A 25,364-nucleotide genomic window follows, 5' to 3' on the forward strand; every position below is an offset into this window, starting at 1 on the left:
GCGGCCTCATTGCAGCGTCGGAGGACGCCGTCGCCGACGTTGTTGTCCTCTCGCCGTCGCGAGACCTCCCGTCATCATCAGCTTCGTCATTACCGCCAGAGGTGAGCTCGCGTGCTCCGTGCTTCCAGGACGCAACTCGGCTGAGACGACCATTGCCTGCATGTCCCTACAGAGGCATTGGATTGCCCCCGCCCGCGAGGTGTTCGATGAAATGGGCGAACTAATTATTTTTCCCATTTCATCTGTAGATCATGGTGGACATCGGCGACGAGTTCTTCTACAAGAACTTCATCGATACGTCCTCAGACGACGAGTCCGAGGACAACTTTCTCACGGAGGCTGCGTTGATCATCCACGAGCACCATATCGCGCAGATCCCCGTGTACCAAGGGTCCTTCCCCGTGTACCACGACTACTTCTACCGCAAGGCATTGTTCACGTCGACTTTGTTTCACCGTCGTTTTCGGATGTCCAAACCATTGTTCAACCGGATAATGGATGGCGTCAAGGTCTACGACGACTACTTCATCGACAAAAAGGATGCAATTGGCAAGGTAGGTCTCTCTTCATATCAGAAATGCGCGACATCTATAAGGATGCTCTCATATGGTGTTACCGATGATTACGTAGATGAGTACATCCGAATGAGTGAGTCTAGCTGCTTGAAAGCGATGTACAGGTTCTGCAGAGCAGTGATCGCTGTGTTCAGTGAACAATATCTACGGCAACTTAATGTAGATGGCACAACCCGTCTATTGTCAATCAACGCTTCCAGGGGGTTTTCTAGGATGCTTGATAGCATAGACTACATGCACTGGGAGTGGAAGAACTCCCCCTTTGGTTGGCGGGGGGTGTACAAAGGACATTCTGAGGGGTGTGTAGTGATTCTTGAAGTTATTGCTTCACATGACACATGGATTTGACACTTATTCTTCGGAATGGCCGGCTCACACAATACCATCTATGTGTTGCAATACTCTCTGGTGTTTGATAGGCTAGCACGGTCAGTCCCCTAATGTGAATTTTGAGATTAATGGCCACTACAACAAGGGGTACTACCTTGTTCATTGTATCTATCCACCTTGGTCTACGCTTGTGAAGACAATTCGTCGTCCCAATTCAGAGCAGGAGGCAAAATTTGTCAAATAGTAAGAGGCAGCTCGGAAAGATGTCGAGCGAGAGTTTGGTGTCCTCCAAGCTCGTTGGGCTATCATCAGGCACCCTGCTAGAGCATGGAATGTGCAAATCATGTGGGAGGTGATGATCTCTTGTGTAATCATGCACAACATGATTGTTGAGGTAGAGCGGGATGATTCACTGTTTGATAATGATTGGGATGGCTAGGGATAGTTGGTTGCTACTCAAGGTGGTCCGGCATCATTACATGATATTCTCCACGTGCATTACGAAATTCGGGATCAAGCATTCCACAACCAGCTCTAGGATGATTTGGTTGAGCACACGTGGGCGCATGTTGGCAACAATGCTGCAAACAACAACAATGAAGAAAATCTCGAAGAAAATAATATCTATGCCATTTGTATCATTTTACATTTTTATTTGATATTTGAATAAGTACTTTGTCATTGAATAGGTTGGAAAATAATCTTATGTAATAAATCTTGAGCATTTAAACGTATTTATATTTTTTATGATTTTATATGACTTATATTGAATTTAAAGGCAAATACCAAATTCCGTGGCCGCGACCCATATCTGACCGCGTTGGGCTCAGCGTGCGACCCAAACGGACACGCGAACGCGGGGCGCTGTCTTCGTGTCCGCGCGGCCACCCAAACGACCCAAAACGGATAACCCAACACATTCATTTGGGTCGTTGCGTTGGAGATGCCCTCAGGCCCCAAGCACGGATCCATGCGCAAAAGGATGCAAGTTCCAATGTTAAAACGTTGAATATGGAAAGTAAGGCCATCTTCAATTGGGCGAATCCATCCCGTGCCCGCGTTTACGGATGGGTCGAACCGGACAAATTTGTGACCCAACGTGCGGGTGCATCCCAAAGTCGATGGTCGCGGTGTTCGGGGTGGTGTTCCGGACGATCTAAAGCCGGTCCAAATCTGGGCTAGGTTTACGTGGCTCGGCCTCCTCCGGTGTGATGGTGCGCTCCCCGTTCATCTAGCGCGCGTGGCGGTGCGTTCCTGGAGGTCCACAACTTGCAGTGCCTCAAGGCGGGCGAGGCCGGCATCCCGGGCCTCCTAGTTCCCCTTTCGGCAACGCTGATGTTGCTGCTGGCCTAGCTCAGCCTCGAGGTAGAGCTCCTCCTCACCCACCTCGTGGGCGCACCGCTCGGGCGAGAGCACCTGGAGGAGGCGGTGGGCAGCCACCTGGCCGATGAGCTCGTTTTTCTGCCCGACAAGGTCGCCTAAACGGCGGCGAGCGGCCCGAACGGAGGCATCGTGCTCCGTGCTCTTGCGTGCCATCTCAGTGAGACGCTCCTCGATGGTGGCATTGAGCTTTGCCATCTCGTGGTGGTGGACGACGTCCGCCTCCTCCTCGACGGCGTGGGTGGAACGCGAGACGCGCCGCGTTCCTTCCGGGGTTGGGCGCTGACGCCTCCTCCGTGGCCTCGTACCAGCCGTCGGGGGCCTCGTACCAGCCATCCCTTTTGCCTCCATCTTCTCAGCGTCCTCTACCTCCTTCGCCGCCCCCACGGCCGCAACACGGATTGCATCGTTGTCGGCGACCCATCATCCGTGGGAACCTAGCGCGGGTGACGAGGGAGAGCTTCGCCCACGTGGTCTGCAGGCTGCGCGGCATGGTGATGGAGGAGGAGAGGACGCCAGAGAAGGTAGAGAGAGTGGGGAGGTGGAGGCTGCTGTGAGATCTACGAGGCCACGCATGGCGCCTTTTATGCCCGGTGGCCTTGGCAAACCCTAGTGCGAGCGCGCACTAGTGCCCTTTCAGTGTGAGTGAGCACGCATCCTAGTGCCCATTCGCGCGCGCGGGAACTTTCCCACGCGTTCTCCCGCTCGCCATTGCTGTCCCGTCGAGGCCTTCCATGGCGCATGGCCGCCCAGGGAAGACGAGCCTTTTATGGGTCGCCGCGTTGGGCGCAGCGTGCGACCCAAACGGCCTAGCACATGCGGCTCCCAAACAGTCACAAACGGACGCGCGGGCGTGCCGATTTGGGTCTCCCCGTTGGAGATGGCCTAAGGGGCATCTCCAACGGGGCGACGGAAATGGTCGTGCGCGTCTGTTTGAGTCACCCCGCGGACACGAAATTGGTCGTTTTTTACCGAGTGTCCGTTTGCGTGTGGGTGTGGTCTCAGCGGGGCGACTCATGTTGTTTTTCCAACAAATTTTTCATTGAAGTGATACGAAATAAAGGAGAAACAAGCCCTAAACTACTTGCCGCTGGACGGCCCGGCCCCGTCGTTGCCTCCATCCCTCCTCATCACCTTCTCCGCCTCCCGCCACTTCGTCCGCCGTGTGGCCGCTAGAGTTTGGTAGGCCACAACGTCCTCTAGCAGCCGCAGCGCCTCGTTAAGCTACAAGACTAAAATACCCCTTGTGGGTCCCACTGGCAAGCCCACCTAGTCGAGTCGGACCAACTCGGCCCGAGTCGACCGTGTCGGCCCACTCCACTCTTTCTCTCTCGTGTCTAACCTAACCCTAACCGCTCAGGCGACTGTGTGGCGATAGCGTCGCCGCCATGGCGGCCGCCACACTCCGGCCAGCTCCGGCCGCCCCTGGCCACGCCACCGGCACCGCCTGAACCGACGTGCAAAGATCTATCGATCTGTCCGCACGGTTTCGTTGAATCTTCCTCCTCCTCCAGATCGCCACCCTGCCAGATCTGGAGGCAAATCTCCTGCTAGCGCCCTCCTGGGACTGACCTGGCGCGGGTGCTGCTTCGGCAGCGTCTGTGCCGTCGTCCCGAGGTGAAAGAACATTTCCCGCCCTTTTGGGTTTTGTGTGTTTGATGTCAACACTAAGTATATATTTATGTGTGTTGATGTAGACAGGTACAAGTTTTCGAGAAATATATTTGATCAGTGAAATGGTATGGCTGTTCTGAAGTTCTGAAGGCCTTTTTTGTTTCTGGCGGAAGTTCCGGCCCCTGTAGGCGGAAGTTCCGCCCTGTTGCTTCCTGCAGAGGCCCTTCAGCGCAGTTCTGTTTGCAGTTTTTGTTCCCTGACCGGAAGTTCCGGTGAAGTTGGCCGGAAGTTCCGGTCAGCGGAACTTCCGCCCAACTTCCGGGCAAGTTCCGGAAATGTCGAATTGTGGCTCAGACATGTCCAGTATGGTTTTCTCGGAATTCCGGAACTTGGCCGGAACTTGGCCGGAACTTCCGGTCGCCAGAAGTTCCGCCCTAGTTCCGCCCCAATCTTTGTTGACCAGGTCATCTGACGAAGAATCTTCCTGGCGGAAGTTCCGGCCCTCCTGGCCGGTACTTCCGGTGCCAGCCGGAACTTCCGGCCCTCCTGGCCGGAACTTCCGATGTTAGTGGATTTCACCCCAACGGTCAGATCTGAGAGCTCCAATCATATAAATAGCTCTCTTCTCCAAAGGGACAAGCCGCTCAATCATTGCAAGAAAAATCTGCCAAGCTTCACCACCATTAGAGCCACCTCAAGAACACAAGATTTGCAAGATCTCCTTCCTCCCCCAACCAAAGCTCTTGATCTTTGGAGATTCGAAGGAGAAGACACCGATCTACATCCTCACCGAAGCGTTTTTCATTTCCCCCTCATTTGTTTGAGGGATCTCATGCTAGTGTTCCTATTTGGTTCCCTAGTTGATTTGTGTTGATGTGTTGTTGTTGATTGTTGTATTGTTACGGATTTGGGAGCCTCCAATTCAGTTGTGGATGTGTGCCCCAAGAACCTTGTAAAGGCCCGGTTTCCGCCTCGAGGAAATCCCTTAGTGGAAGTGGGCTAGGCCTTCGTGGCGTTGCTCACCGGAGATCCGAGTGAAGCCTTCGTGGCTGTTGGTTTGGCTTTCGTAGCAACCACACTCCTCCAAACGTAGACGTACCTTCTTGCAAAGGAAGGGAACTACTGGAATCATCTCCGTGTCATCGCGTGCTCCACTCTCGGTTACCTCTATCCTATTCTATCTCTTATATTGCGTAGCTATATCTTGCTTAGTTGCCTATCTTGTCATATAGGTAAATTCACTTAGTTGCATATCTAGAGAATTTACCTTTGTGTCAAGCCTAAATTGAAAAAGAACAAAAATTTGGTTAGCACCTATTCACCCTCCCCCCCTCTAGGTGCGGCATACGATCCTTTCAATTGGTATCAGAGCCTCGGCTCTTATTTCGGGCTTAACCGCCTAACAGTATGCCGGACGAGGTGCCTTCGGAAGGGGCCGCTAAGACGGTCTCCATGGAAGACTTCAATTCGTTGAAGTCCTCCATGGAAGCCCAAATGGAAAGCATGAAAAAGATGATTTCCGAGCTTTTGACTCCGGTCCCTCCCAAGGCTCCCATCGTAGAGGTAAAGGACACGGGTGCGTTAGAAGAGGGAGATGCTTCGGCATTACCCTTCTCTACCAAACCCGTGGAAGGTGATAACTTAAACACTATCAAATCTCCCATTGCATCTCCTAGGGGAACTAGTGGAGGTGAGAGCTACAATCGAGTAGCTCCACCTTTTCTATCTCCCGATATACCGGTTCCCCATCCCCATATGAACATTCGGGCGACCCACCTAAGTTTTCCGTTGAGAATTTCGATACTTGGCAATTTGAGTTTCGCTCTCATGTTTGCGGTGCCTCCAATGAACTTTGGAGAATCATCGTGGAAGGCTTCAAGCCATACAACCCCGACAAGTTGACTAGAAGAGAAGTGGTTGATAGTCAACTCAACAACACCGCCTTGCACATGATTCAAACTAGTGTGGGGACAAAGGATTTGTCTCGTGTTCGGAACTACACCACCGCCAATGAAGCTTGGGATGGTTTGGCCGCTAGTTGCATTGGAAGTGAGAGCACGAGAAGGAACAAGTATAATGCTCTTCGGAATAAAGCCGAAGGATTCATGAGGCTACCGGATGAAGATCATGAAGTCATGTATGGAAGACTTCTCACCGTTGCCGATTCCTTCCGGCTTATTGGTGCCACCCACATCAATGACTCTTGGATCAAGGAGAAGTACATTGAATGCTTGATGCCGTTTGTACCCATTGACGTCAAGACTCTTGTCGGTAGAGAATGCTATCCCTCTCTCACTTCTCAACAAGTCGTGCACGAGATGCAAGCTCTCAAGGTGCTTGAGCAAAACTCTCATGATTCTCGCAATCGAGCTCTTGGGATGACAAAAGGGTCCAACCTTGCCTTGGCGGTCAACTTCGTTGAAGAAGTGATTCCTCAAGAATCTTATAGGGCATCTTGGAGTATGTCCTATCCGGAAGACTTGGAACACCACTACCATGACCACATGACATTCCATGCTAACTCCTTTTGGGTTGACCCATACAAGGCCAAGGAAGACAACATCAAGAGAAACAACTCAAGGGGGTTCACAAGTTCGGGCCCAAGGACAAGATCTTGCTACAATTGTGATGACAAGCGCCATTTCATTGCCGAGTGCCCCTATGAGAATAGGGAAACTCATGGTGGAAGGCTCATTCCCAAGGACAAGAGCAAAGACTCAAAGGGCAAATTTTCAAAAGCCCCCAAGAAGAAATTCTACAACAACAAGACCAAGAAGGGCAAGAGGCCCTCAAAAATTGTGCTAGTGACTAGGGAAGAATATTCTTCCGATGAAGTTGAAAGCTCTAGTGATGATGATGATGAAGAAAGCTCAAAGGAAGTGGCCGCCATTGTCACCACCAACATTCCCTCTTCATCTCTCTTTGAATCCCCCAATGAGAATCCTCATATCAAGAATGCACATTGCTTCATGGCAAGGTCCTCCTTGGACACATCTATTGTGCTATCAACTCAAGAAGAATATACCTCCGGAGATGATGATGTTGATGATGAAGAAGATGCAACCTCTAATGGATTGGTCGCTCTTGCCTCCCTCTCCACTAACTCTTCATCACCAAGTGAATCTCCCAATGAGGTCATTCATGTGGAGGAAGAAAGTTGCCTCATGGCTAAATCCTCCGAGGTATCATCTCCTAACCCCTCTATGCCTAACATTTCAAATGATCTAGGGGTTGATCTTGCTAGTCTAAAAGTGAAACAAGAAATGCTAGAGTTTGATGATTTCATTCTTAACCTACAAGGTAATACTAAAAAGCATGTTTCAAATCTCATGGTTCGTATGGCTCAACTAAATGGTACTCTTGAGAAAAAATGCCAAATAGAGAGAGAAGACGCTCTTGAACTACATGCTCTTAGAAATGCCCTTGAGGAAAGTCAAGAAACCATAGCTTATCTTGAAGAGAGGTTAGAAAATCTTGGAGATCCTCAAGATAAAATTAACAAGCTCACTAAAGCTAGAGATCTTGCTAGAGCTAAGTCTAAAGTGCTTTCAAAGGAAAAGGCCAAATTTAGTGTTGATCGTGAGAAACTTGTGAGATATCTAGATGATCTAGACAAGGCACACAAAGCCTTGAAGAGTGAATACTCTCTCCTCTCCAAGTCTTATGAGCAACTTCAAATTAGGCTCGCTTCATATGACATACCTAGTACCTCTACTCCTTCATGTGATCATGCAAATATTATTGAGGAAAATGCTAGGTTGAAGAATGAACTTGCTAAGGCCTCCTCTCCCCAAACTAAACTTTCCTTGGATGATCTCTTGAGTAAGCAAAGATCAAACAATGGGAAGGAGGGCCTTGGTTATAATGCCAAGGCAAAGAAGGCAATCAAGCAAAAGGCCAAGCCCGCACAAGAGAAGAAGAAAGTCATCACTAATGGTGAAGCCTCCAAGGGCAAAACCATTAATGATGATGATGCGGGAATTGCTAACCCTCACTATGTTTTATTTAAAGATTATTATGGTGATGTTTATGCTAAATATGTTGGCCCATATGATGGTTATGTTGCTTGGTCTATTTGGGTCCCAAAGACCCTTGTTGCTAACAAAAGAGGACCCACTGCGAAATGGGTACCTAAATCCAAGAATTGATCTCATGTAGGACTATGCCGCTGGAGGTTCAAAATGGGTACTTGATAGTGGATATACAAGTCATATGACCGGCGCAAGAACCTCGTCAAGGAGTTGAGGCCTAACATAAACAATATCACCGTCTCCTTTGGCGATAATTCTACATCCGAGGTATTGGGTTTTGGCAAGGTTGTGGTTGCACACAACATTACTCTTGTGGATGTCATGCTTGTCAAAACCCTTGGTTATAATTTACTTTCCGTTTCCGCCCTTGGCAAGATGGGTTTCGCCGTCTTTATTGATAGTGATATTGTGGTCCTCTTGTGGAGCAAGACTCTAAAAGTCGCTTTTGTTGGGTATCGCGAACACAACTTGTATGTGGTTGACTTTTCGGGGAAAACCACGTCAAGTGCGATGTGCCTATTCGGAAAGGCGGATGTGGGTTGGTTGTGGCATCGCCGCTTGGCCCATGTCAACATGAGAACTTTGCAAAGTCTTCACAAGGGGAACCATATTGTGGGACTAATGGAAAATGTGTCTTTTGCCAAAGATCGTGTTTGTAGGGCTTGTGTTGAAGGCAAAATGCATGACTCTCCGCATCCAAGCAAGACTATCATCTCTTCCAAGAGGATCTTGGAGCTCCTTCATGTGGATCTCTTTGGTCCCGTCACTCATGCAAGTCTTGGTGCGAAGAAACATTGCTTGGTGATTGTTGATGACTACTCAAGATATACTTGGGTCTACTTTCTCAAGACGAAAGATGAGACTCAACAAATATTCATTGACTTTGCTACCGAGTGATGAGGGGATTCGTCATCAATATTCCGCTGCTTACACCCCTCAACAAAATGGTGTTGCGGAGAGGAAGAACCGGACTCTTATGGATATGGCAAGATCTATGATGGCAGAGTATAAATCCCGCTATAACTTTTGGGCCGAAGCCATCTCCACCGCTTGCCACTCCTCTAACCGGCTCTATCTCCGCAAGGGCTTGAACAAGACTCCATATGAAATACTCACCGGGAACAAGCCTAATATCTCATACTTCAAGGTGTTCGGGTGTAAGTGTTTCTACAAAATCAAAGGAGTTCGTTTAACTAAATTTGCTCCTAAAGCTTTGGAGGGTATATTTGTTGGTTACGGTGCCGAATCTCACACTTATAGAATCTTTGATATATCTTCCAAGATTATCATTGAATCTTGTAGTGTGAAGTTCGAAGAAAATGATGGCTCCCAAGTGGGGCAAGTTGATGTTTGTGCAGGTGATGAAATACCTCAAGATGCCATAGTAAGAATGGGTGTGGGATTTTTCCGCCCCATTGAGGGACACGGTGTGGCGTCTAGGTTAGGACTATGCTCTACCACGGTGGAGCCCTCATCTTCTCAACATCAACAAACCCCATCTAGTGAAGCAAATGATGCACCAAGCCAAGAACAAGAACAAGACCCTCCCTCTTGTGTGCAAGATCAAGGACAAGATCAACCAAGCATTCATGATGGCTCCAATGTGGATCCAATCAACTCTTTTCATTCTCCGAATATTGTTCAAGATCAAGCACATGAGGATGAGCAACCTCAAGAAATTGAGGAAGCTCAAGTTGAAGGTCAAGACGGGGACCCAAAAGATCAAGTTGATCAAGTGACACCTCCAAGGCCAAGTAGAACCAAGGAGGATATCGAGGCCCGTCGTCTAGCAAGAAGAGAAAGGCAACTTGAGCGTCTTGAACACACACATGACAAGGTTCTTGGTGATGTAAGGGCAAAGGTTTCCACAAGAAGGCAATTGGCTAACTTTAGCAATCATCATGCTTATATCTCCTTAGTGGAACCCAAGAAAGTATTTGAAGCCCTTGAAGATTCGGATTGGTTGGAAGCTATGCACGAAGAACTCAACAACTTAAAGCGCAACAAAGTATGGTCCTTAGTAGAGAAGCCAAAGGAGTGCCGCAATGTTATAGGCACTAAATGGATATTCAAGAACAAGCAAGATGAGTTTGGAAATGTTGTGAGGAACAAGGCAAGGTTGGTGGCTCAAGGGTTCTCTCAAGTTGAGGGAATTGACTTTGGAGAAACCTATGCTCCCGTGGCTCGCCTTGAGTCCATCCGTATCCTTCTTGCTTATGCATCACATCATAACTTTAAGTTACAACAAATGGATGTGAAAAGTGCTTTTCTTAATGGTCCTTTGCATGAAGAGGTTTATGTTAAGCAACCCCGGGGTTCGAGGATCTCAACTTTCCTAATCATGTCTACAAGCTTGATAAAGCTCTTTATGGTCTCAAACAAGCTCCTAGAGCTTGGTATGAGCACCTTAAAGAATTATTGGTAGACCGTGGATTTGATGTTGGGCTAATCGATCCCACTCTTTTTACTAAGAGGGTCAATGGGGAGCTTTTCGTTTGCCAATTATATGTTGATGATATTATCTTTGGCTCTACTAACAAATCTTTCAATGATGAATTCTCAAAGCTTATGACCGATAGGTTTGAGATGTCTATGATGGGAGAGATGAAGTTCTTCCTTGGTTTTGAGATCAAGCAATTGAGGGAAGGAACCTTCATCAACCAAGCAAAATATCTCCAAGACATGCTCAAGAGGTTCAAGATGACCGAGTTGAAGGGTGTGGCCACTCCTATGGTTACCAAATGTCATCTTGCACTAGATCCCAATGGTAAAGAGGTGGATCAAAAGGTATATCGCTCCATGATTGGATCCTTGCTTTACCGTTGTGCATCTAGACCGAAAAAGTGTTGAGTGTTGGTGTGTGTGCAAGGTATCAAGCTTCTCCTAAGGAGAGCCACATGATGGCTCTCAAAAGAATCTTTCGCTATTTGGTTGATACCCCAAGATATGGTATTTGGTACCCCAAAGGCTCAAGTTTTATTCTCAATGGTTATACCGATGAGGATTGGGCGGGTGACAAGGATGATAGGAAATCAACTTCCGGGGCTTGCCAATTCCTTGGTAGGTCCTTGGTGTGTTGGTCTTCTAAGAAGCAAAAGTGTATATCTCTCTCCACCGCCGAAGCCGAATATGTTGCCGCCACAAGTGGATGCACTCAATTGTTATGGATGAGGCAAACTTTAAAGGAATACGGTGTCATTTGTGACAAAGTGCCTCTATTATGTGACAATGAAAGTGCCATCAAGATTGCCTATAATCCGGTGCAACATTCAAGAACGAAGCATATTGAGATCCGGAATCATTTCATTAGGGATCATGTTGCCCGTGGTGATATTGAGCTTATCTATGTTCCTACCAAAGATCAACTTGCCGATATATTCACGAAGCCTCTTGATGAAGCAAGGTTCTCTTATTTGAGGAATGAGCTAAATATCATTGATTCAAGGAGTATAGCCTGACCATCTTGCAAACACACCTTTGTCTCAAAACTTTATTTGGTTTAGATGTGGGCATGGAAATAGGGGGAGTGCGGTTTAAATTATTGAGCTATCCCTCCCCCATAATGCCAACATTAAAGATTTCATTCTCGTTATATCATATGTTGATATGTGAGCTTCAATGATGAGTATTGGTTTGGACCCAAGATATATCTTCGCGGTGCCATACCATAACACTCATATATGGTGGCCTAGGCCACCACACTCTTCTTTGTGAAGAGTTGGAGTTATCTGGATCTTCATTGGTTTTTATTGACATCTCCTTGTTTATGGGAAATCACTCACTTTTGGCCTTCATTTGCATTATTTGCAAAAATGAGTGATCATGTACCATCTCACAGCTTTGGCGCATCCGTCCTAAGCCTATCTCATCTAAGCCATATCCTCTTCCCTCTCCGGTGCACCACTTTCTCGTCAAAACCCGTTCCCGACACGGTTTTTCGTTACACGGAAGCTCCTGGTCGTTTCGACCGGTACTTCCGGCTGGAATCTTCTCGCCGGTTCTCGCCCGCCGAACCTGATCAGTGGGTGTGGTTTCTGAGGGACCGGAAGTTCCGGCTCCAACGAGCGGAACTTCCGCCCTTACGATCCCACTACTTATCTGGTCGGGAATGGGGAGGCAGTTCCTGCCCCCTCACTTTTCCCCATCCAAGATCTGTTTGAAGGCTTCTCTCTCCCTGTGGCGGCTGCACCTCCCTCCGGTCGGATCTCCCTCCTCCGGCGACCTCCGCCGGATCGGCTCCGTGGATTGGCATCCCCTCCCTCTCCTCCTCCATGGCTCCCCCCGGTTTGTGCCCTCTCCCTCTCTATGTGTGGGTAGACCTCACTAGATGAACTATAGGGCATACTCTAGGCAAAGCTATGGTAGAACATCTCTAGATGCCTTTCCTTTACTAGATCTTGCATAGGATGTTGTGGTAATGCGGTTCACCAAGCCATTGGCGCAGATCTGGTGAGAAACTGCTGCTGTTTTCGAACAGCCGGAAGTTCCGGCTCTGCACGTCGGAACTTTCGCCCCGGGCGGAACTTCCGCCGGTTCTCATCGGAACTTCCGGCCTGGAAAAATTTTCTGTTGTTACTCAATATCCTGTGCAGGCTCTGGTTTTGGCCTCCTTGCTAGTGTGCACTCATTTATCATTCCTATCATGTTGATTCCATCCCAGGTGGTTCCAAGAAGAGAGGCAAGGGTCATGTGGATGAGATTGAGGAAGAACTTGAGCAAACTAGACCATCCAAGCTCACCGCTCGTCAGCAATCTGCTCAAAGGCAGAAGACACCCGCAGTTAGAGGCAAGAATATCCATGTATCCGTGAAGAACATGCAGTATCTTGAGTACAAGGAGCTCCGTGACATGAACCCTTACCTCACCCCTCGGAGCAATAGGGTTGGGGATAAGCGGTTCCACAACAAGACTCAAGAGGAGATTTTCTATGAGGTGTATGTGCCATTCAAGAAGGGGGTAGCCCCTCAACATGCCATTGACACCGGAAAGATGGCCGCTTCTAGGTACTTTCAAGAAGCCTATGCTATGTGTGGTGAGTTTGGGCTCTATCCCATTATGGAGCTCAACAAGGATTATGATATCGGGTTGATTCAACAATTCTATGCCACCGTCCACTTTGAATCAGATGAAGCTAGAACATTCCGGTGGATGTCTCATGAAAGGCTCCTTGAGTCTAACTTGGCAAAGTTTGGAAGTGCCCTTGGATACCCTCGCTACCCGGGCATAGATGCAAATGGTTGGAGGTGCCATGATAGTTCATTTGCTCAAACAAGGGAAGTCTTGGAGCACCTCTACATCAAAGGTTGGGGTATTCCGGGCAAGAGTGCGGATCTTCTCCCTACTTGGGACATTATGCTTAGAGTATACCGGGAAACCATTGGACCAAAGGGTGGCAACCTTGATGAGTTACATCTATATGAGGTGGATCTAATGGCAAACTCCTTTGCTAAGAAGGGCACCGGTGAGAAGCTTGATGTGATGGACTACATCTACCATGAGATGTGGTCATGTGTGATGGAGAAGAAGCTTCCCTCGTTTGCTCCGTACATTATGAAGCTCATTGAGGACACTTGGGTTGATACTTGTGAGAGTACCCTCCTTCACTCTATTCCTCTCAACATCACATCCCATGAAGTGAAGGTTCTGAGGACCAAGCGCCACAACTCGCCCATTGAAGATGTTCCTCCCATGGTTGAGAAGCCACCTAGCTGGGCGTCTTTGCTTGCTCGCCGCATGCGTCAGATCTTTTGCCTCACCCCTGCAGTCAATCACCGTCAGTATCAGCAGCATGCAGAAGCCAAGAAGTCTCGGGTTCGTCAGAAGAGCATCATGAGGGCTCTTGATGTGGAAGTGTCTCCTCCCGGATCCGAGGAGAATATCACTCTGGAGGCCGAGTGGGTTTCTCAGCATGGTGTGCCTCTCCCTCCAGATGGTCTCGAGATCGAGTCTCCTCCTCACACTCCACCCTACCCCGGCGCTCCATCGGATCTCCCTCCCGGCTGGGCTAACGCCGACCCTTGGGGCGTGTAGTTTCTCCTTTCCCTTTTTGGTGCCTTGGTGCCAAAGGGGGAGAGTGAGACCTTATTAGGTTGCTCTCCGTTGGGTATTTGCATGGGGGAGTCACAAGCTCGTGTTGGCTTTGTTTTTTATCGCTTGTGATTCTATTTATCCTTGTGGTGTCGAACTATGTTCTTAGTTTATTTGGCTTGTAAACTCTATCGATGTGTTTGGAACCTTATCTATGTGTATGGTAAACTCCGTATGTGAGTCTTCCATGGTTATCTATGTGTGCATGATCTTCTTATCCATATGTTTATCACTATGTTGTATTGCTAACCCATGGAAGACGGATGCAAGATTTAGGGGGAGCTTCTTATGTACCAATGCTCATATCTAGGGGGAGCTCCTCTAGATACTTGTAAATACTTGTGTTGGTTTACATTATTCATTCCTTGCAAATACTTGTGTTGTCATCAAACACCAAAAAGGGGGAGATTGAAAGAACATTTCCCGCCCTTTTGGGTTTTGTGTGTTTGATGTCAACACTAAGTATATATTTATGTGTGTTGATGTAGTCAGGTACAAGTTTTCGAGAAATATATTTGATCGGTGAAATGGTATGGCTGTTCTGAAGTTCTGAAGGCCTTTTTGTTTCTGGCGGAAGTTCCGGCCCCTGCAGGCGGAAGTTCCGCCCTGTTGCTTCCTGCAGAGGCCCTTCAGCGCAGTTCTGTTTGCTGTTTCTGTTCCCTGACCGGAAGTTCCGGTGAAGTTGGCCGAAAGTTCCGGTCAGCGGAACTTCCGCCCAACTTCCGGGCAAGTTCCGGAAATGTCGAATTGTGGCTCAGACATGTCCAGTATGGTTTTCTCGGAATTCCGGAACTTGGCCGGAACTTCCGGTCGCCGGAAGTTCCGCCCTAGTTCCGCCCCAATCTTTGTTGACCAGGTCATCTGACGAAGAATCTTCCTGGCGGAAGTTCCGGCCCTCCTGGCCGGTACTTTCGGTGCCAGCCGGAACTTTCGGCCCTCCTGGGCGGAACTTCCGGTGTTAGTGGATTTCGCCCCAACGGTCAGATCTGAGAGCTCCAATCATATAAATAGCTCTCTTCTCCAAAGGGACAAGCCGCTCAATCATTGCAAGAAAAATCTGCCAAGCTTCACCACCATTAGAGCCACCTCAAGAACACAAGATTTGCAAGATCTCCTTCCCCCCCCCCCAACCAAAGCTCTTGATCTTTGGAGATTCGAAGGAGAAGACACCGATCTACATCCTCACCGAAGCGTTTTTCATTTCCCCCTCATTTGTTTGAAGGATCTCATGCTAGTGTTCCTATTTGGTTCCCTAGTTGATTTGTGTTGATGTGTTGTTGTTGATTGTTGTATTGTTACAGATTTGGGAGCCTCCAATTCAGTTGTGGATGTGTTCCCCAAGAACCTTGTAAAGGCCCGGTTTCCGCCTCGAGGAAATCCCTTAGGCCTCGTTTGGCAGCCCGGGTTCTAGGGGTATTCGCGTGTATATTACCGGCCCAGCCTGTTACTCGGAAATACCCGCTACAGCCCATTTGGCAGCCCGGTATTGAGGCGTGTAAGCCCGAGAGAAAATCCAAATACACGTCGGGTTGACGGGTATTCCGGACGCGAGGTGGGCGACGCGTTTTTACACTCGCGGCGGCGGAGCGACCTCTCGCCGTCTCGCGGGGGCAGCGCGAGCTCTTGCAGCGGAGCTCCCTGACGCCGGTCGATCCCACTGTCCATCTACCTCCACCATCCTCTCTGCAGTCCCTCGGCCGCCAGATCCCGCCGCCTTGAAGGCCGCCTGCCACCGCCGCTCCACCCGACCGCTTCCTGGCCGTCGCCTCCTGGATGTTGGAAGGCTGACGTTCACTCCGGTGTGTTCAAATGCGATCAGATTAATCCCCGTGAAACGTAATGGCATACAATTTTGATTTTTATTACTTCACAATGCAACATGCCATTTGCTCCCAGTTTGTGTTCAAATGCGATCAGATTAATCCCTGTGTGCCAAACGATGGGATTGGATGGAGAGTATTATGGTGTGAGAGTATTGGGTGGGAGAAAGGGAATTGGGTGACGGAAGTGTATTCACCAAAAACACGTTGTATTATACACTTCAAAACACTGGAATCCACTGTTTCCAAACAAGGCCTTAGTGGAAGTGGGCTAGGCCTTCGTGGCGTTGCTCACCGGAGATCTGAGTGAAGCCTTCGTGGATGTTGGTTTGGCTTTCGTAGCAACCACACTCCTCCAAACGTAGACGTACCTTCTTGCAAAGGAAGGGAACTACGGGAATCATCTCCGTGTCATCGCGTGCTCCACTCTCGGTTACCTCTATCCTATTCTATCTCTTATATTGCGTAGCTATATCTTGCTTAGTTGCCTATCTTGTCATATAGGTAAATTCACTTAGTTGCATATCTAGAGAATTTACCTTTGTGTCAAGCCTAAATTGAAAAAGAACTAAAAATTGGTTAGCACCTATTCACCCCCCCTCTAGGTGTGGCATACGATCCTTTCACCAGGGTGCTGTGTTGTTCGTGGATTTCGTCGGCGTAACACCGGCGTCCTCCCTGGTCTTGCACCTGCTACAGCCGCGCGGGCACTGCCTCGCCATGTCGTAGCTTCTGCTTCCAGGGCGCGGGTAAGTCTCCTTTGTCTTCCTCCCTCTAATCTCCATGCCTATGCACCTCCTTGCTTCTGCTACCCTTCTTCTCTCTTCGCCTAGACTCCTGATGATCCTAGGATCATGCAGGACATTGCTGCTGTTGCTCCTTGCATCGAATCCTTCCTCAACACAAGCCCTGGCCAGCCCAAACCCTTGCTGGTCACTGGCCAATGTTATATGCTGCTCTGTGTTGTTCCTCTCCCGGCTGTGCTGTTCCATTTTCTACTTCTATGCTATGATGTACCATGCTTGATATGCTGCCTAGGCTTACTGGTGCCATATCCTTGCTTGTCTAGGTTTGCTGCTATGCAATTGCTTGCTGGTGATGCTTGATGTCATGTTATGCTATTACCTTGACACTTATGTTGCTAGTGGTGTGCTCCTGTGTCTTGTACATGATCCAATTGATCCATTGGATCATCACATACTAGTGACTAGCTCTCTACATTGCTTGGTTGTTGTTCTAGCCTTTGGCTAGACACTCCAGACCTTGCCGGTTGCCAAATTGTTAGTCTGTGATGCTTATTGGGGATTATCTCTCACTTTGTATATCTTGAGATGCTATTGGTGCTTTACCAGTGGCTTATGTGCATGCTTAGTGGTTAATTGAGTTACTTAAGCTTGTAGTAATGCTTGGTTAATTAGCTTTAGTAGCCAGATAGGCATTACTGAAGCAATTGCTTCAGTAATCCTTCTGTGCATGTCATGTTGTTGCCATGTATTGATTTCTGTCAGTTATTCTTGATGAACCATGTGTTGGTTATGATTCAACTGTATAAGTTGTTGCTTAAATGAATTCCAGTATGATTTTGAAATAAATATTCTTGTCTAAACCTATGTGGTGATGAAGACAATCTGCATGTGTGGCTTTGTTTGTATGTTAAGCTAGTATGTGACCTCAGTAGCTAGCTACTGCATCTGGTTGCATCCTATTTGGCTATTTGGTGGGTTTTATGAAAACATGAACAAACTCCACAATTGGGAATCATCTAGGTGAATTCCCTGTGGATGCTTTTGATGAAAAATGGGTGTATCTGATGGTTTAACACACCAGTTGGTGCTACGTTAGCTAGTTGGCTACTGTTCTAGGGTTTTAGTGACATGGATAGCTTGCACTTAAGCATATCCAGTGACTATATTCTCTAGTTCTTGGTCTGGCCTCTTCTGCCTGGCATCACTTGGTAAATGATATACCCAGTGGAGCAATCTGCTCCACACCAAGTGTGTATGAGCATGCTTATGGTGGATTGGATCATGAGATCCATGCAGGTATGATGTATACCTTGCTCCAGCTCCTAGAAAGTGGTTTTGTGGTGTTGCAGTGCTTCTGGATGGTTGCTATGATCTCAGCCCTTCACCTCGTAGCTCCTGTTTGATCTACTCCTTATGTCACCAAGATCTATGGATGATTGGTTGGGTTTTGGTGTTTGGTTTCCCTGGATAAATGTATGAAATTCTTTACTGGTGGTTCTTGAGCAGTTCTTGCTTTCTTCCTGATGATCTGGTGAACTCAACCTATCTCTAAGCACTGTGCTATTTATAGCACCATATGCTGGACTCCTTGGTCGACAGCTCATGTATGTGTGTGTGTTGTGCTATCTTGTGCTCCACTCCTTGCTCAGAATGGTGCACTGCTGTTCTGTTCCCCTTGTCCTGGGTTGGAACTTGCTCCCTGCCTGCCAAGCTTATCAGCTCCATTTCCATTTCTTTTGCTTGCCAAGTGTCAATGACACTTGGTACTGGACATATTTTTCTATTTTCTTTTTTGCAGGTTCCCAAGATGAATCAAGAATTGGAGAATGACAAGATGAAGATTGATGAAGATTTTAGTTTAGGATAATTTCAATTGATGTAATCTTTATTTTCTGTCTTTTATTATTCATCAATTCTTGTATAATGGATATTGTAATGACAATGTAACTATGTGTGCATATCAATAAATCTCAAGTTTTGTTTTATGAGCTATTATGTAACTTTAATATTCACTTATGAAATATTTGTATAAATTTGAGATGCTTTTGAATTATTCATGTAAGTGTGATGTGTGTTTGAATTATGAATTCATAATTCATTTAAATAGTGTTAAATTATTACTTCTTTGTTTTGAACTCAATTTGAAATGCAAACTAAATCCTCTCCCAAAACCCTAAGTTTCAAAAGAAGTCATGTCGAAATTCATCATACTCTTCTTGCTCTAACCCTAATAGCAACGAGAGAGAAACCTCGATCCTTCTTAGGTTTATACAATAAAGCGCGAAAATTTCCCCCGTTTTGCGATGAAATGCACATCCCATTTCTAATTCTACCCTTCGTTAGTCCTATGTTCTGGGATATTACACCCTGATATAGATCCTAGCCACCAACTTCATACTAATGGCCCCACCATGTCGATGAGCATGTCGACCAAGTATGCACATCATGTCCGAGCTGCCGGCGTAGGGTCAACGGGTTGCATCCTAAGGTGGCGATGTATCCAGCAATGGAAGTAGGTGATTATCAGAGCTCTACCCAGTTGGTTCCGACGATGGTGCCGACACGACTAGTTCATGATGTGATTATGGCTACCACTTTGTACATGATTAAGTGGAGAATCAAGAATTGGATCAACATCGTCAGAAATGGGAAGAAGAAGAAGATGATGATGATGAAGGAAGAGCGAGCAAAGAAGCACTATCAGTTTGTAAGTCGGTGTTAAGATAATGTGTTGGTTTAATAATTCAGTGTTGACAACGTGTTGTTAAATTGTTTATTTTGTTTCTCATGTCCCATAATCTTGTGTTGTCAATTGATAGCTTAGTAAGATGATTCTACCACAATAATTGAGGAAATTTTACACTAATTGAATTAAAATCCGTACCTTCAATAATCCTTGTGGGTCTTATTAGGCCACACTAGTAAACTTAGCCCAATCATCATCATCACCATCGATGCCGGTGGCGCCGCCTGCATCGAGCACGACATAACACTCCTAGATGGCACAACTATTGCTGACCCTCAATGTAGTAGGCTCCATCTGGCCCAGCCGTCGCGCCACTCATTGCCTAGCCATCTCCACGCCGCTCGCCGCCCCAGTCTACCTCTAGGGTTGCAAATTTGGAAAAAAAAACTAGGTTCTAGGGGTACACACACTTGAGGAATGAATAACATGATTTCAAAAATATCCAGGGGGTTTCTGCAAAATACACATAACGCATGCGACTTAATGGTAAGCTTTTTTTTACAAATTTGCACCCGCATGTTTAGTTTTTATACCACTCCTCCAACAGGCAACTTTTGGTATGAAAATTCACCCTGAACAACTATTTGTAAATTGGAACGTTGGTGCAATTTTTTGACAACAGCAAAAACCCCAACAAGAGAAGGGTACAAAACCCCAAATCCAGTTTGACCAAGTCGTCCGTCCGTCCACGGGGTTTTCGGCTGCCCCATCCATCCCGCCATGGCTTCGCCATTTTGTCTTCGCGGCGAAGGTTTTCGGGGGACTAGCCTGCCTAGGCCACTGCGCTGCTCTGCTCGGTCCTACTTTATGGAGACTGCGATAGTTGAAAACGGGGAGACTGGTTGACACGCAGGGCGCCGCCTCCCTCGACAAGCACGCCCAGTTCTCCCTGCGCTTCTTGGCCTGGCCGCCCTCCCTTCTCCTCCTCTCCAGTCTCCTCCCCATCATGCCAAGCGAAAAGGCTATGAGCTTTTGGGGTTTCTTCCACGACGACGACGGCTGCGCCGCGCCCGACATGGAGGAGTTCCCCTACCTCTCCGACGCCGGTCCCGGCGTCCTCACGTCCTCGCCGCCGGTACGCAGCGCCTCGCCGTACTTCTTTATCAACGTCTTGGTCTCTTTTTTGCGCCGCCCTGCGAGTGGGACGGAAAGGCGTGCCTTTTCTCGTTTCCTCACTCTTCCGCGTGGTTTTATTTCAGGCGGACGGACCAGGCCGTGACCGCGGCGGCGGCGTGAAGGTGAAGCGGAGCGCCTCGGTGGCGGAGAACGATAGCCGGTCGGGGATAGACCACCTCGACACCGTCGTCTCTGCCGGAGTCGACTTCAGCGCCGATGATGCGGCGGAGCTCGGCCGCTCCGGCAAGCGCAACAGGACGACCTACGGCCGCCACACGCCGGACCAGATCCAGGAGCTCCAAGCGTACGCGTCCTTGCTCGCCCCCTACACGTGCGATTCCTCCCGTTGCTTCGCTCGCTTAAACTGATCATGCGTGCGTGGGTGCGTTTGTTCTTCGGTGCAGCTTCTTCCGGGACTGCGCCCACCCAGATGGCAAGCAGCGGGCGGCCCTGGCCAAGAAGCTCGGCCTCAGGCCCATCCAGATCAAGTTCTGGTTCCAGAACCGGCGCACGCATGTGAAAGTAAGCAAGCAGCCAACTTTATCCTCAACCCTTCACCTCGTCCGCTTCGCGCTGCTCGCTTGCATGCGCGCGCGCGCTTCCTGACACGCCTGCTTCCTTCCTTCCCTCTGTTCGTTGATCTTGCAAGAGGGAGGCTCTGCAGGACGAGAACGCGCAGCTGCAGATGGAGAACGACAAGCTGCGCGCCGAGAACGCGTCCATCCGGGAGGCGATGATGCACCAGGCGTGTGGCGGCTGCGCCCACCCGTCCTCGGCGGTCCTTCGGGGGTCGGCGTCCCGGCAGGAGGAAGAGGACCTGCGCGTCCAGAACGCCAGCCTCAGGGCCGAGCTCAGCCGCTTCTGCGCGCTCGCTTCCAAGCTCCTCGGCAAATCCATCTCCCTCCTGGCGCCACAACCGATGCCAGGGGAGTGTGTTGGCTCACTTCCGTCGTCGGCCACAGTGGCCAACTCCACGGTCACCGAGTTCACTGCTGGCAGCGGCTGCTCAATGGCCATGACGAAGGCTGGCGTTGACAAGTCCGTGTTGATGAAGCTTGCAGCGAGCGCGATGGATGAGCTCGTCAAGATGGCGCATATGGATGAGCCGCTCTGGACTCCAGGTGTTCCCTTGCCTGGCTCCCTCGCCAAGGGCACACTGAACCACGAAGAGTACCTGAACATCTTCTCGCCGTGCATCACAGGGGCGAGGCCTGCGGGGTTTGTGTCCGAGGCCTCTAGGGAGTCCGGCATTGTGATCAGTGACAGTAGTGCTGCGCTTGTGGAGACCCTCATGGATGAGGTTTGTCCTACTCTCACCAACATGCCCCCTTCATATTCTATCTGTTCCCTGCATGTCTGAACTTAACATTGGCTGTTTGATATCTTGCTGCAGAGACGGTGGTCCCATATGTTCTCGTGCATCATCGCCAAATCATCGATCATGGAGGAGATATCGACTGGAGTTGCAGGAAGTAGAGATGGTGCATTGCTGCTTGTGAGTGTTGAACAACACTATCCAGTGTCTATCTGCACATCCTGTAGTTAACTGCAGCGTCTAACTGTCTCCTCTTATCATTGCAACAGATGCAGGCAGAGCTTTGTGTTCTTTCACCTCTTGTCCCTGCTAGGGAGGTGACCTTTCTCAGGTTCTGCAAACAGTTGGGTGATCGTGCGTGGGCTGTAGTGGATGTTTCCATTGATGGATTGGTGATGGAGCAAGGCCTAGCTGTGAAATACACCACTGCAAACATGAGGTGCCGGAGGCTGCCTTCTGGTTGTGTGGTGCAAGATACCGCCAATGGCCTCTGCAAGGTACACCATCCTATCACCATTCACTTGTATACATCATGTTCTTAAGAGACTTTTATGTGGTTCACCTCGTAAACATCTGCACTGTTAGGTTGGCAATTGATAGCCATGTTAGCACGTGGGAAACTCATCTACAAAAACATTCATAGTTTACTACCAGCTATGCTACTGAAGCCACTCCTAGAAGTGGTATTTGTTGGGTTAGTTTGTCATTGGGTGATCGACATGTATCACAACTCATAGGGCACGCTCAAGCTTTCAATAGGAATGTACCAATGGTTTGAGGTTCCAGGAATGGCATGATCAAGATGTAATATGTCAGCTATTCTTGTAGACGTGTGCCATTTCAGATAGGCCAGACCATGTGCAGAAAGATCTTCTGTTCCTATATCAGTCATTTCCAGTATTGTTGTGCGACTCCTGTTTATCTTCCCTTCAATGTTTGGTCACTTGTTAAGTATAGATGCAAGCAACAGTAATGTGTCAATTAATACAGTCCTACTGTAAGATTGTTTATTGCGAATGTAAACATTCAGTACAAGTTACAATGTGGGAAGGTCATCTTGCATAGAATTAGTCTATAACTTGTCTGCTCTTTTTTATGTTCCAAAACTTGGCCAATATATTTCATCAAAACGTAAAAAACATGATTTGTTAGCACTGTCTAACTGGTAGTTACACAGGTGTACCTGATATATCCTAGTAGAATTGCACGGCACAGCTCGAGAATGTGTTTGGCCATGCACTCATGCACTTATGTGCTAACAGATGCAACTGAATCCTGCAGGTCATATGGATTGAACATACAGAATATGATGAATCCTCTGTGCACCAACTCTACCGGCCTCTCCTTCGTTCTGGCCTCGCCCTTGGTGCAGGGCGGTGGTTCGCGACACTACAGCGCCAGTGTGAGGGCTTGGACATTCTCATGCCATCTGTCACAGCACCGAAGCAAGACTCATCAGGTACAGAAATATGACAACGTGCAACATCTATGTGCCAGGCTTCCTTTCAATTAAAAGGCAATGTGCTACATTTTCCACAGATGTCATGGTGGATGGAACACGGAGCTTGCTGAAGTTGGCGCAGAGGATGATGGACAACTTCCGTGCAGGGGTGAGCACATCATCTGCTGCATGGAGCAAACTGGATGGCTTCACAGGCAACATTGGGGAGGATGTGCGTGTCATGGCAAGGCAGAGTGTGGATGAACCAGGGGTGCCACCTGGTGTGGTGCTGTGTGCTGCCACATCAGTATGGATGCTTGTAACACCCAAACGGCTGTTCAACTTCCTGTGCAACGAGGAAACACGTGCTGAATGGGACATCCTAAGCAAGAGTGGCCCTATGCAGGAGTTGACAAAAATTGCCAAGGGGCAGCAGGATGGCAACGCTGTATCTCTGCTGAAGGCCAATGTGAGTATTATATACTGCTCGTCCTAGTTGCTGCTCCTTCTCTGCTTTCTGGAAACATCACATGCTTAACCGACTAGTAGTCACGAAGCTTTTTAATTATGTAAGATCTGAACCCATTTACTTCCAGGCTTTCAGATAAAGAAGGAACACATATACCTAAAAGGCTAAAACTTGGTGGTGTGCTCCGAATGTTTGTTTAGGGTGTAGATATGATCAGGCATAGTTTAATTATGAGCATGATGAAGTATGAATGGTCTGAAGTTTGTGAGATTTATATTATTGGTGAAGAACATATAAGATGTTTTCACCAACCTTAGTACTACTTACCAGTTACCATCTCTATTCCAATACCAAATTATATGTACTTTCAGGATGCATGCAGTCAAGCTTAAAAATTTACTACAGCTATACACTCGTACAAAGCATTTCATATCAAATGTTTCATATAATTTCAACTAGCATAGAACTAGCAAAGGTATTTGAATGTATTTATCGGAGGAGAGATGTGAAACAGCAAGAGATTTCCTCCCCCTGGGGCACACACCCAAATGTGTATGGTTTTGTATTAGAAGGAAAACCAACAAGAGATTGAAAGTAGGTAGTAGATTAGGTGGCATCCTTGTGTCTACATTCTTTGCAAGTAGCAAACTTGCGTTCCTGTGTGAAATTCCATCTAGTTTCTGTGAACATTTATTCGGTATATCCTGGTCTCCATAGGCATCTTCAGTAGCAAAAAATCTCTGTCATGTTTTTGATTCAGGGTGTTCGTACATGTTCCGTGTGACAGTATCTATTCTTTCTATTTTCCATTTCTAGCATAACCCTAATGTCATACATGGTGCAGGCCATAGACCTACAGGACAGCAGCATTCTGATCCTACAGGAGACATGCACAGATGCATCTGGCTCGATGGTCGTGTACGCCCCGGTGGACATCCCAGCAGTGCGCCTTCTCATGGACGGAGGAGGTGACTCAAGATCGATTGCGCTATTGCCATCCGGTTTCGTTGTTCTTCCTGCCGGGCCTAGCATATCTGGAGACGAGCACAAGGCGTGCGGCTCGTTGCTCACCGTGGCATTCCAGATACTTGTGAACAGCAGCCAGCCCACCGGAAAGCTCACCATGGAGTCAGTGCAGACCGTGAAGACCCTAATCTCTTGCACCATCAACAGGATCAAGACGGCGCTGCAGTGCAATGATGTCTGATTAGTGAAGACGAAAGACATTTTGGCCTGGAGTTAGCAGCCAGTGACGAGTCTGAGTCAAGAGCGAACCGCGAAATAGGAGTGGCCTTTGCTAGGTGGTAAGGATCAGGCGGCGCAGGTCCTTAGCACAGAGCAATGGTGGTGGTTCGGGTATTGACTCATTTTGGAAAGACTGTTGGAGGCTGGTGTTATGATTTGTAGTGAGTAGGTGTCATCTAAGTTTTTTGTTGGCAGCTGTTCCATGCTTTTGTTACAGCGGCATGTGGTGCTTTCTGTAGGAGCTCAGAATTGCAATGCTCGTCATGCCATAAGTTCTTTTCTTTTGAGGTAGTATTAGGTTCAGATAGTGGTCTCTGGCAAACCTGTTTCCTAGAAAGAATCAACTTTGCTATGTTAACTTCTAAGATTTTCAGATCACTTCGCAGTTTCTTTTGTCATGTAAGAGCATCTCTAACAGAGCCTGTAAAAGTGTAAACCGAAAAACTCGG

The 25,364-nt window shown here is 48.1% G+C and overlaps 1 protein-coding gene across 1 annotated transcript; it reads left to right on the forward strand.

The window, feature by feature from the left end:
* Positions 1–17,873: 17,873 nt before the first annotated feature.
* LOC124671683 (homeobox-leucine zipper protein ROC4-like) lies at positions 17,874–24,877 on the forward strand. The gene is made up of 10 exons (XM_047208027.1): positions 17,874–17,879; positions 20,183–20,443; positions 20,529–20,749; positions 20,850–20,967; positions 21,095–21,745; positions 21,839–21,940; positions 22,030–22,257; positions 23,042–23,219; positions 23,300–23,670; positions 24,515–24,877. Exons 1-10 carry the CDS (start codon positions 17,874–17,876, stop codon positions 24,875–24,877), a joined length of 2,499 nt encoding a protein of 832 aa, XP_047063983.1.
* Positions 24,878–25,364: the final 487 nt, after the last annotated feature.

This window comes from Lolium rigidum, chromosome 7 (genome assembly GCF_022539505.1).
Source record: "Lolium rigidum isolate FL_2022 chromosome 7, APGP_CSIRO_Lrig_0.1, whole genome shotgun sequence".
Taxonomy (NCBI): domain Eukaryota; kingdom Viridiplantae; phylum Streptophyta; class Magnoliopsida; order Poales; family Poaceae; genus Lolium; species Lolium rigidum.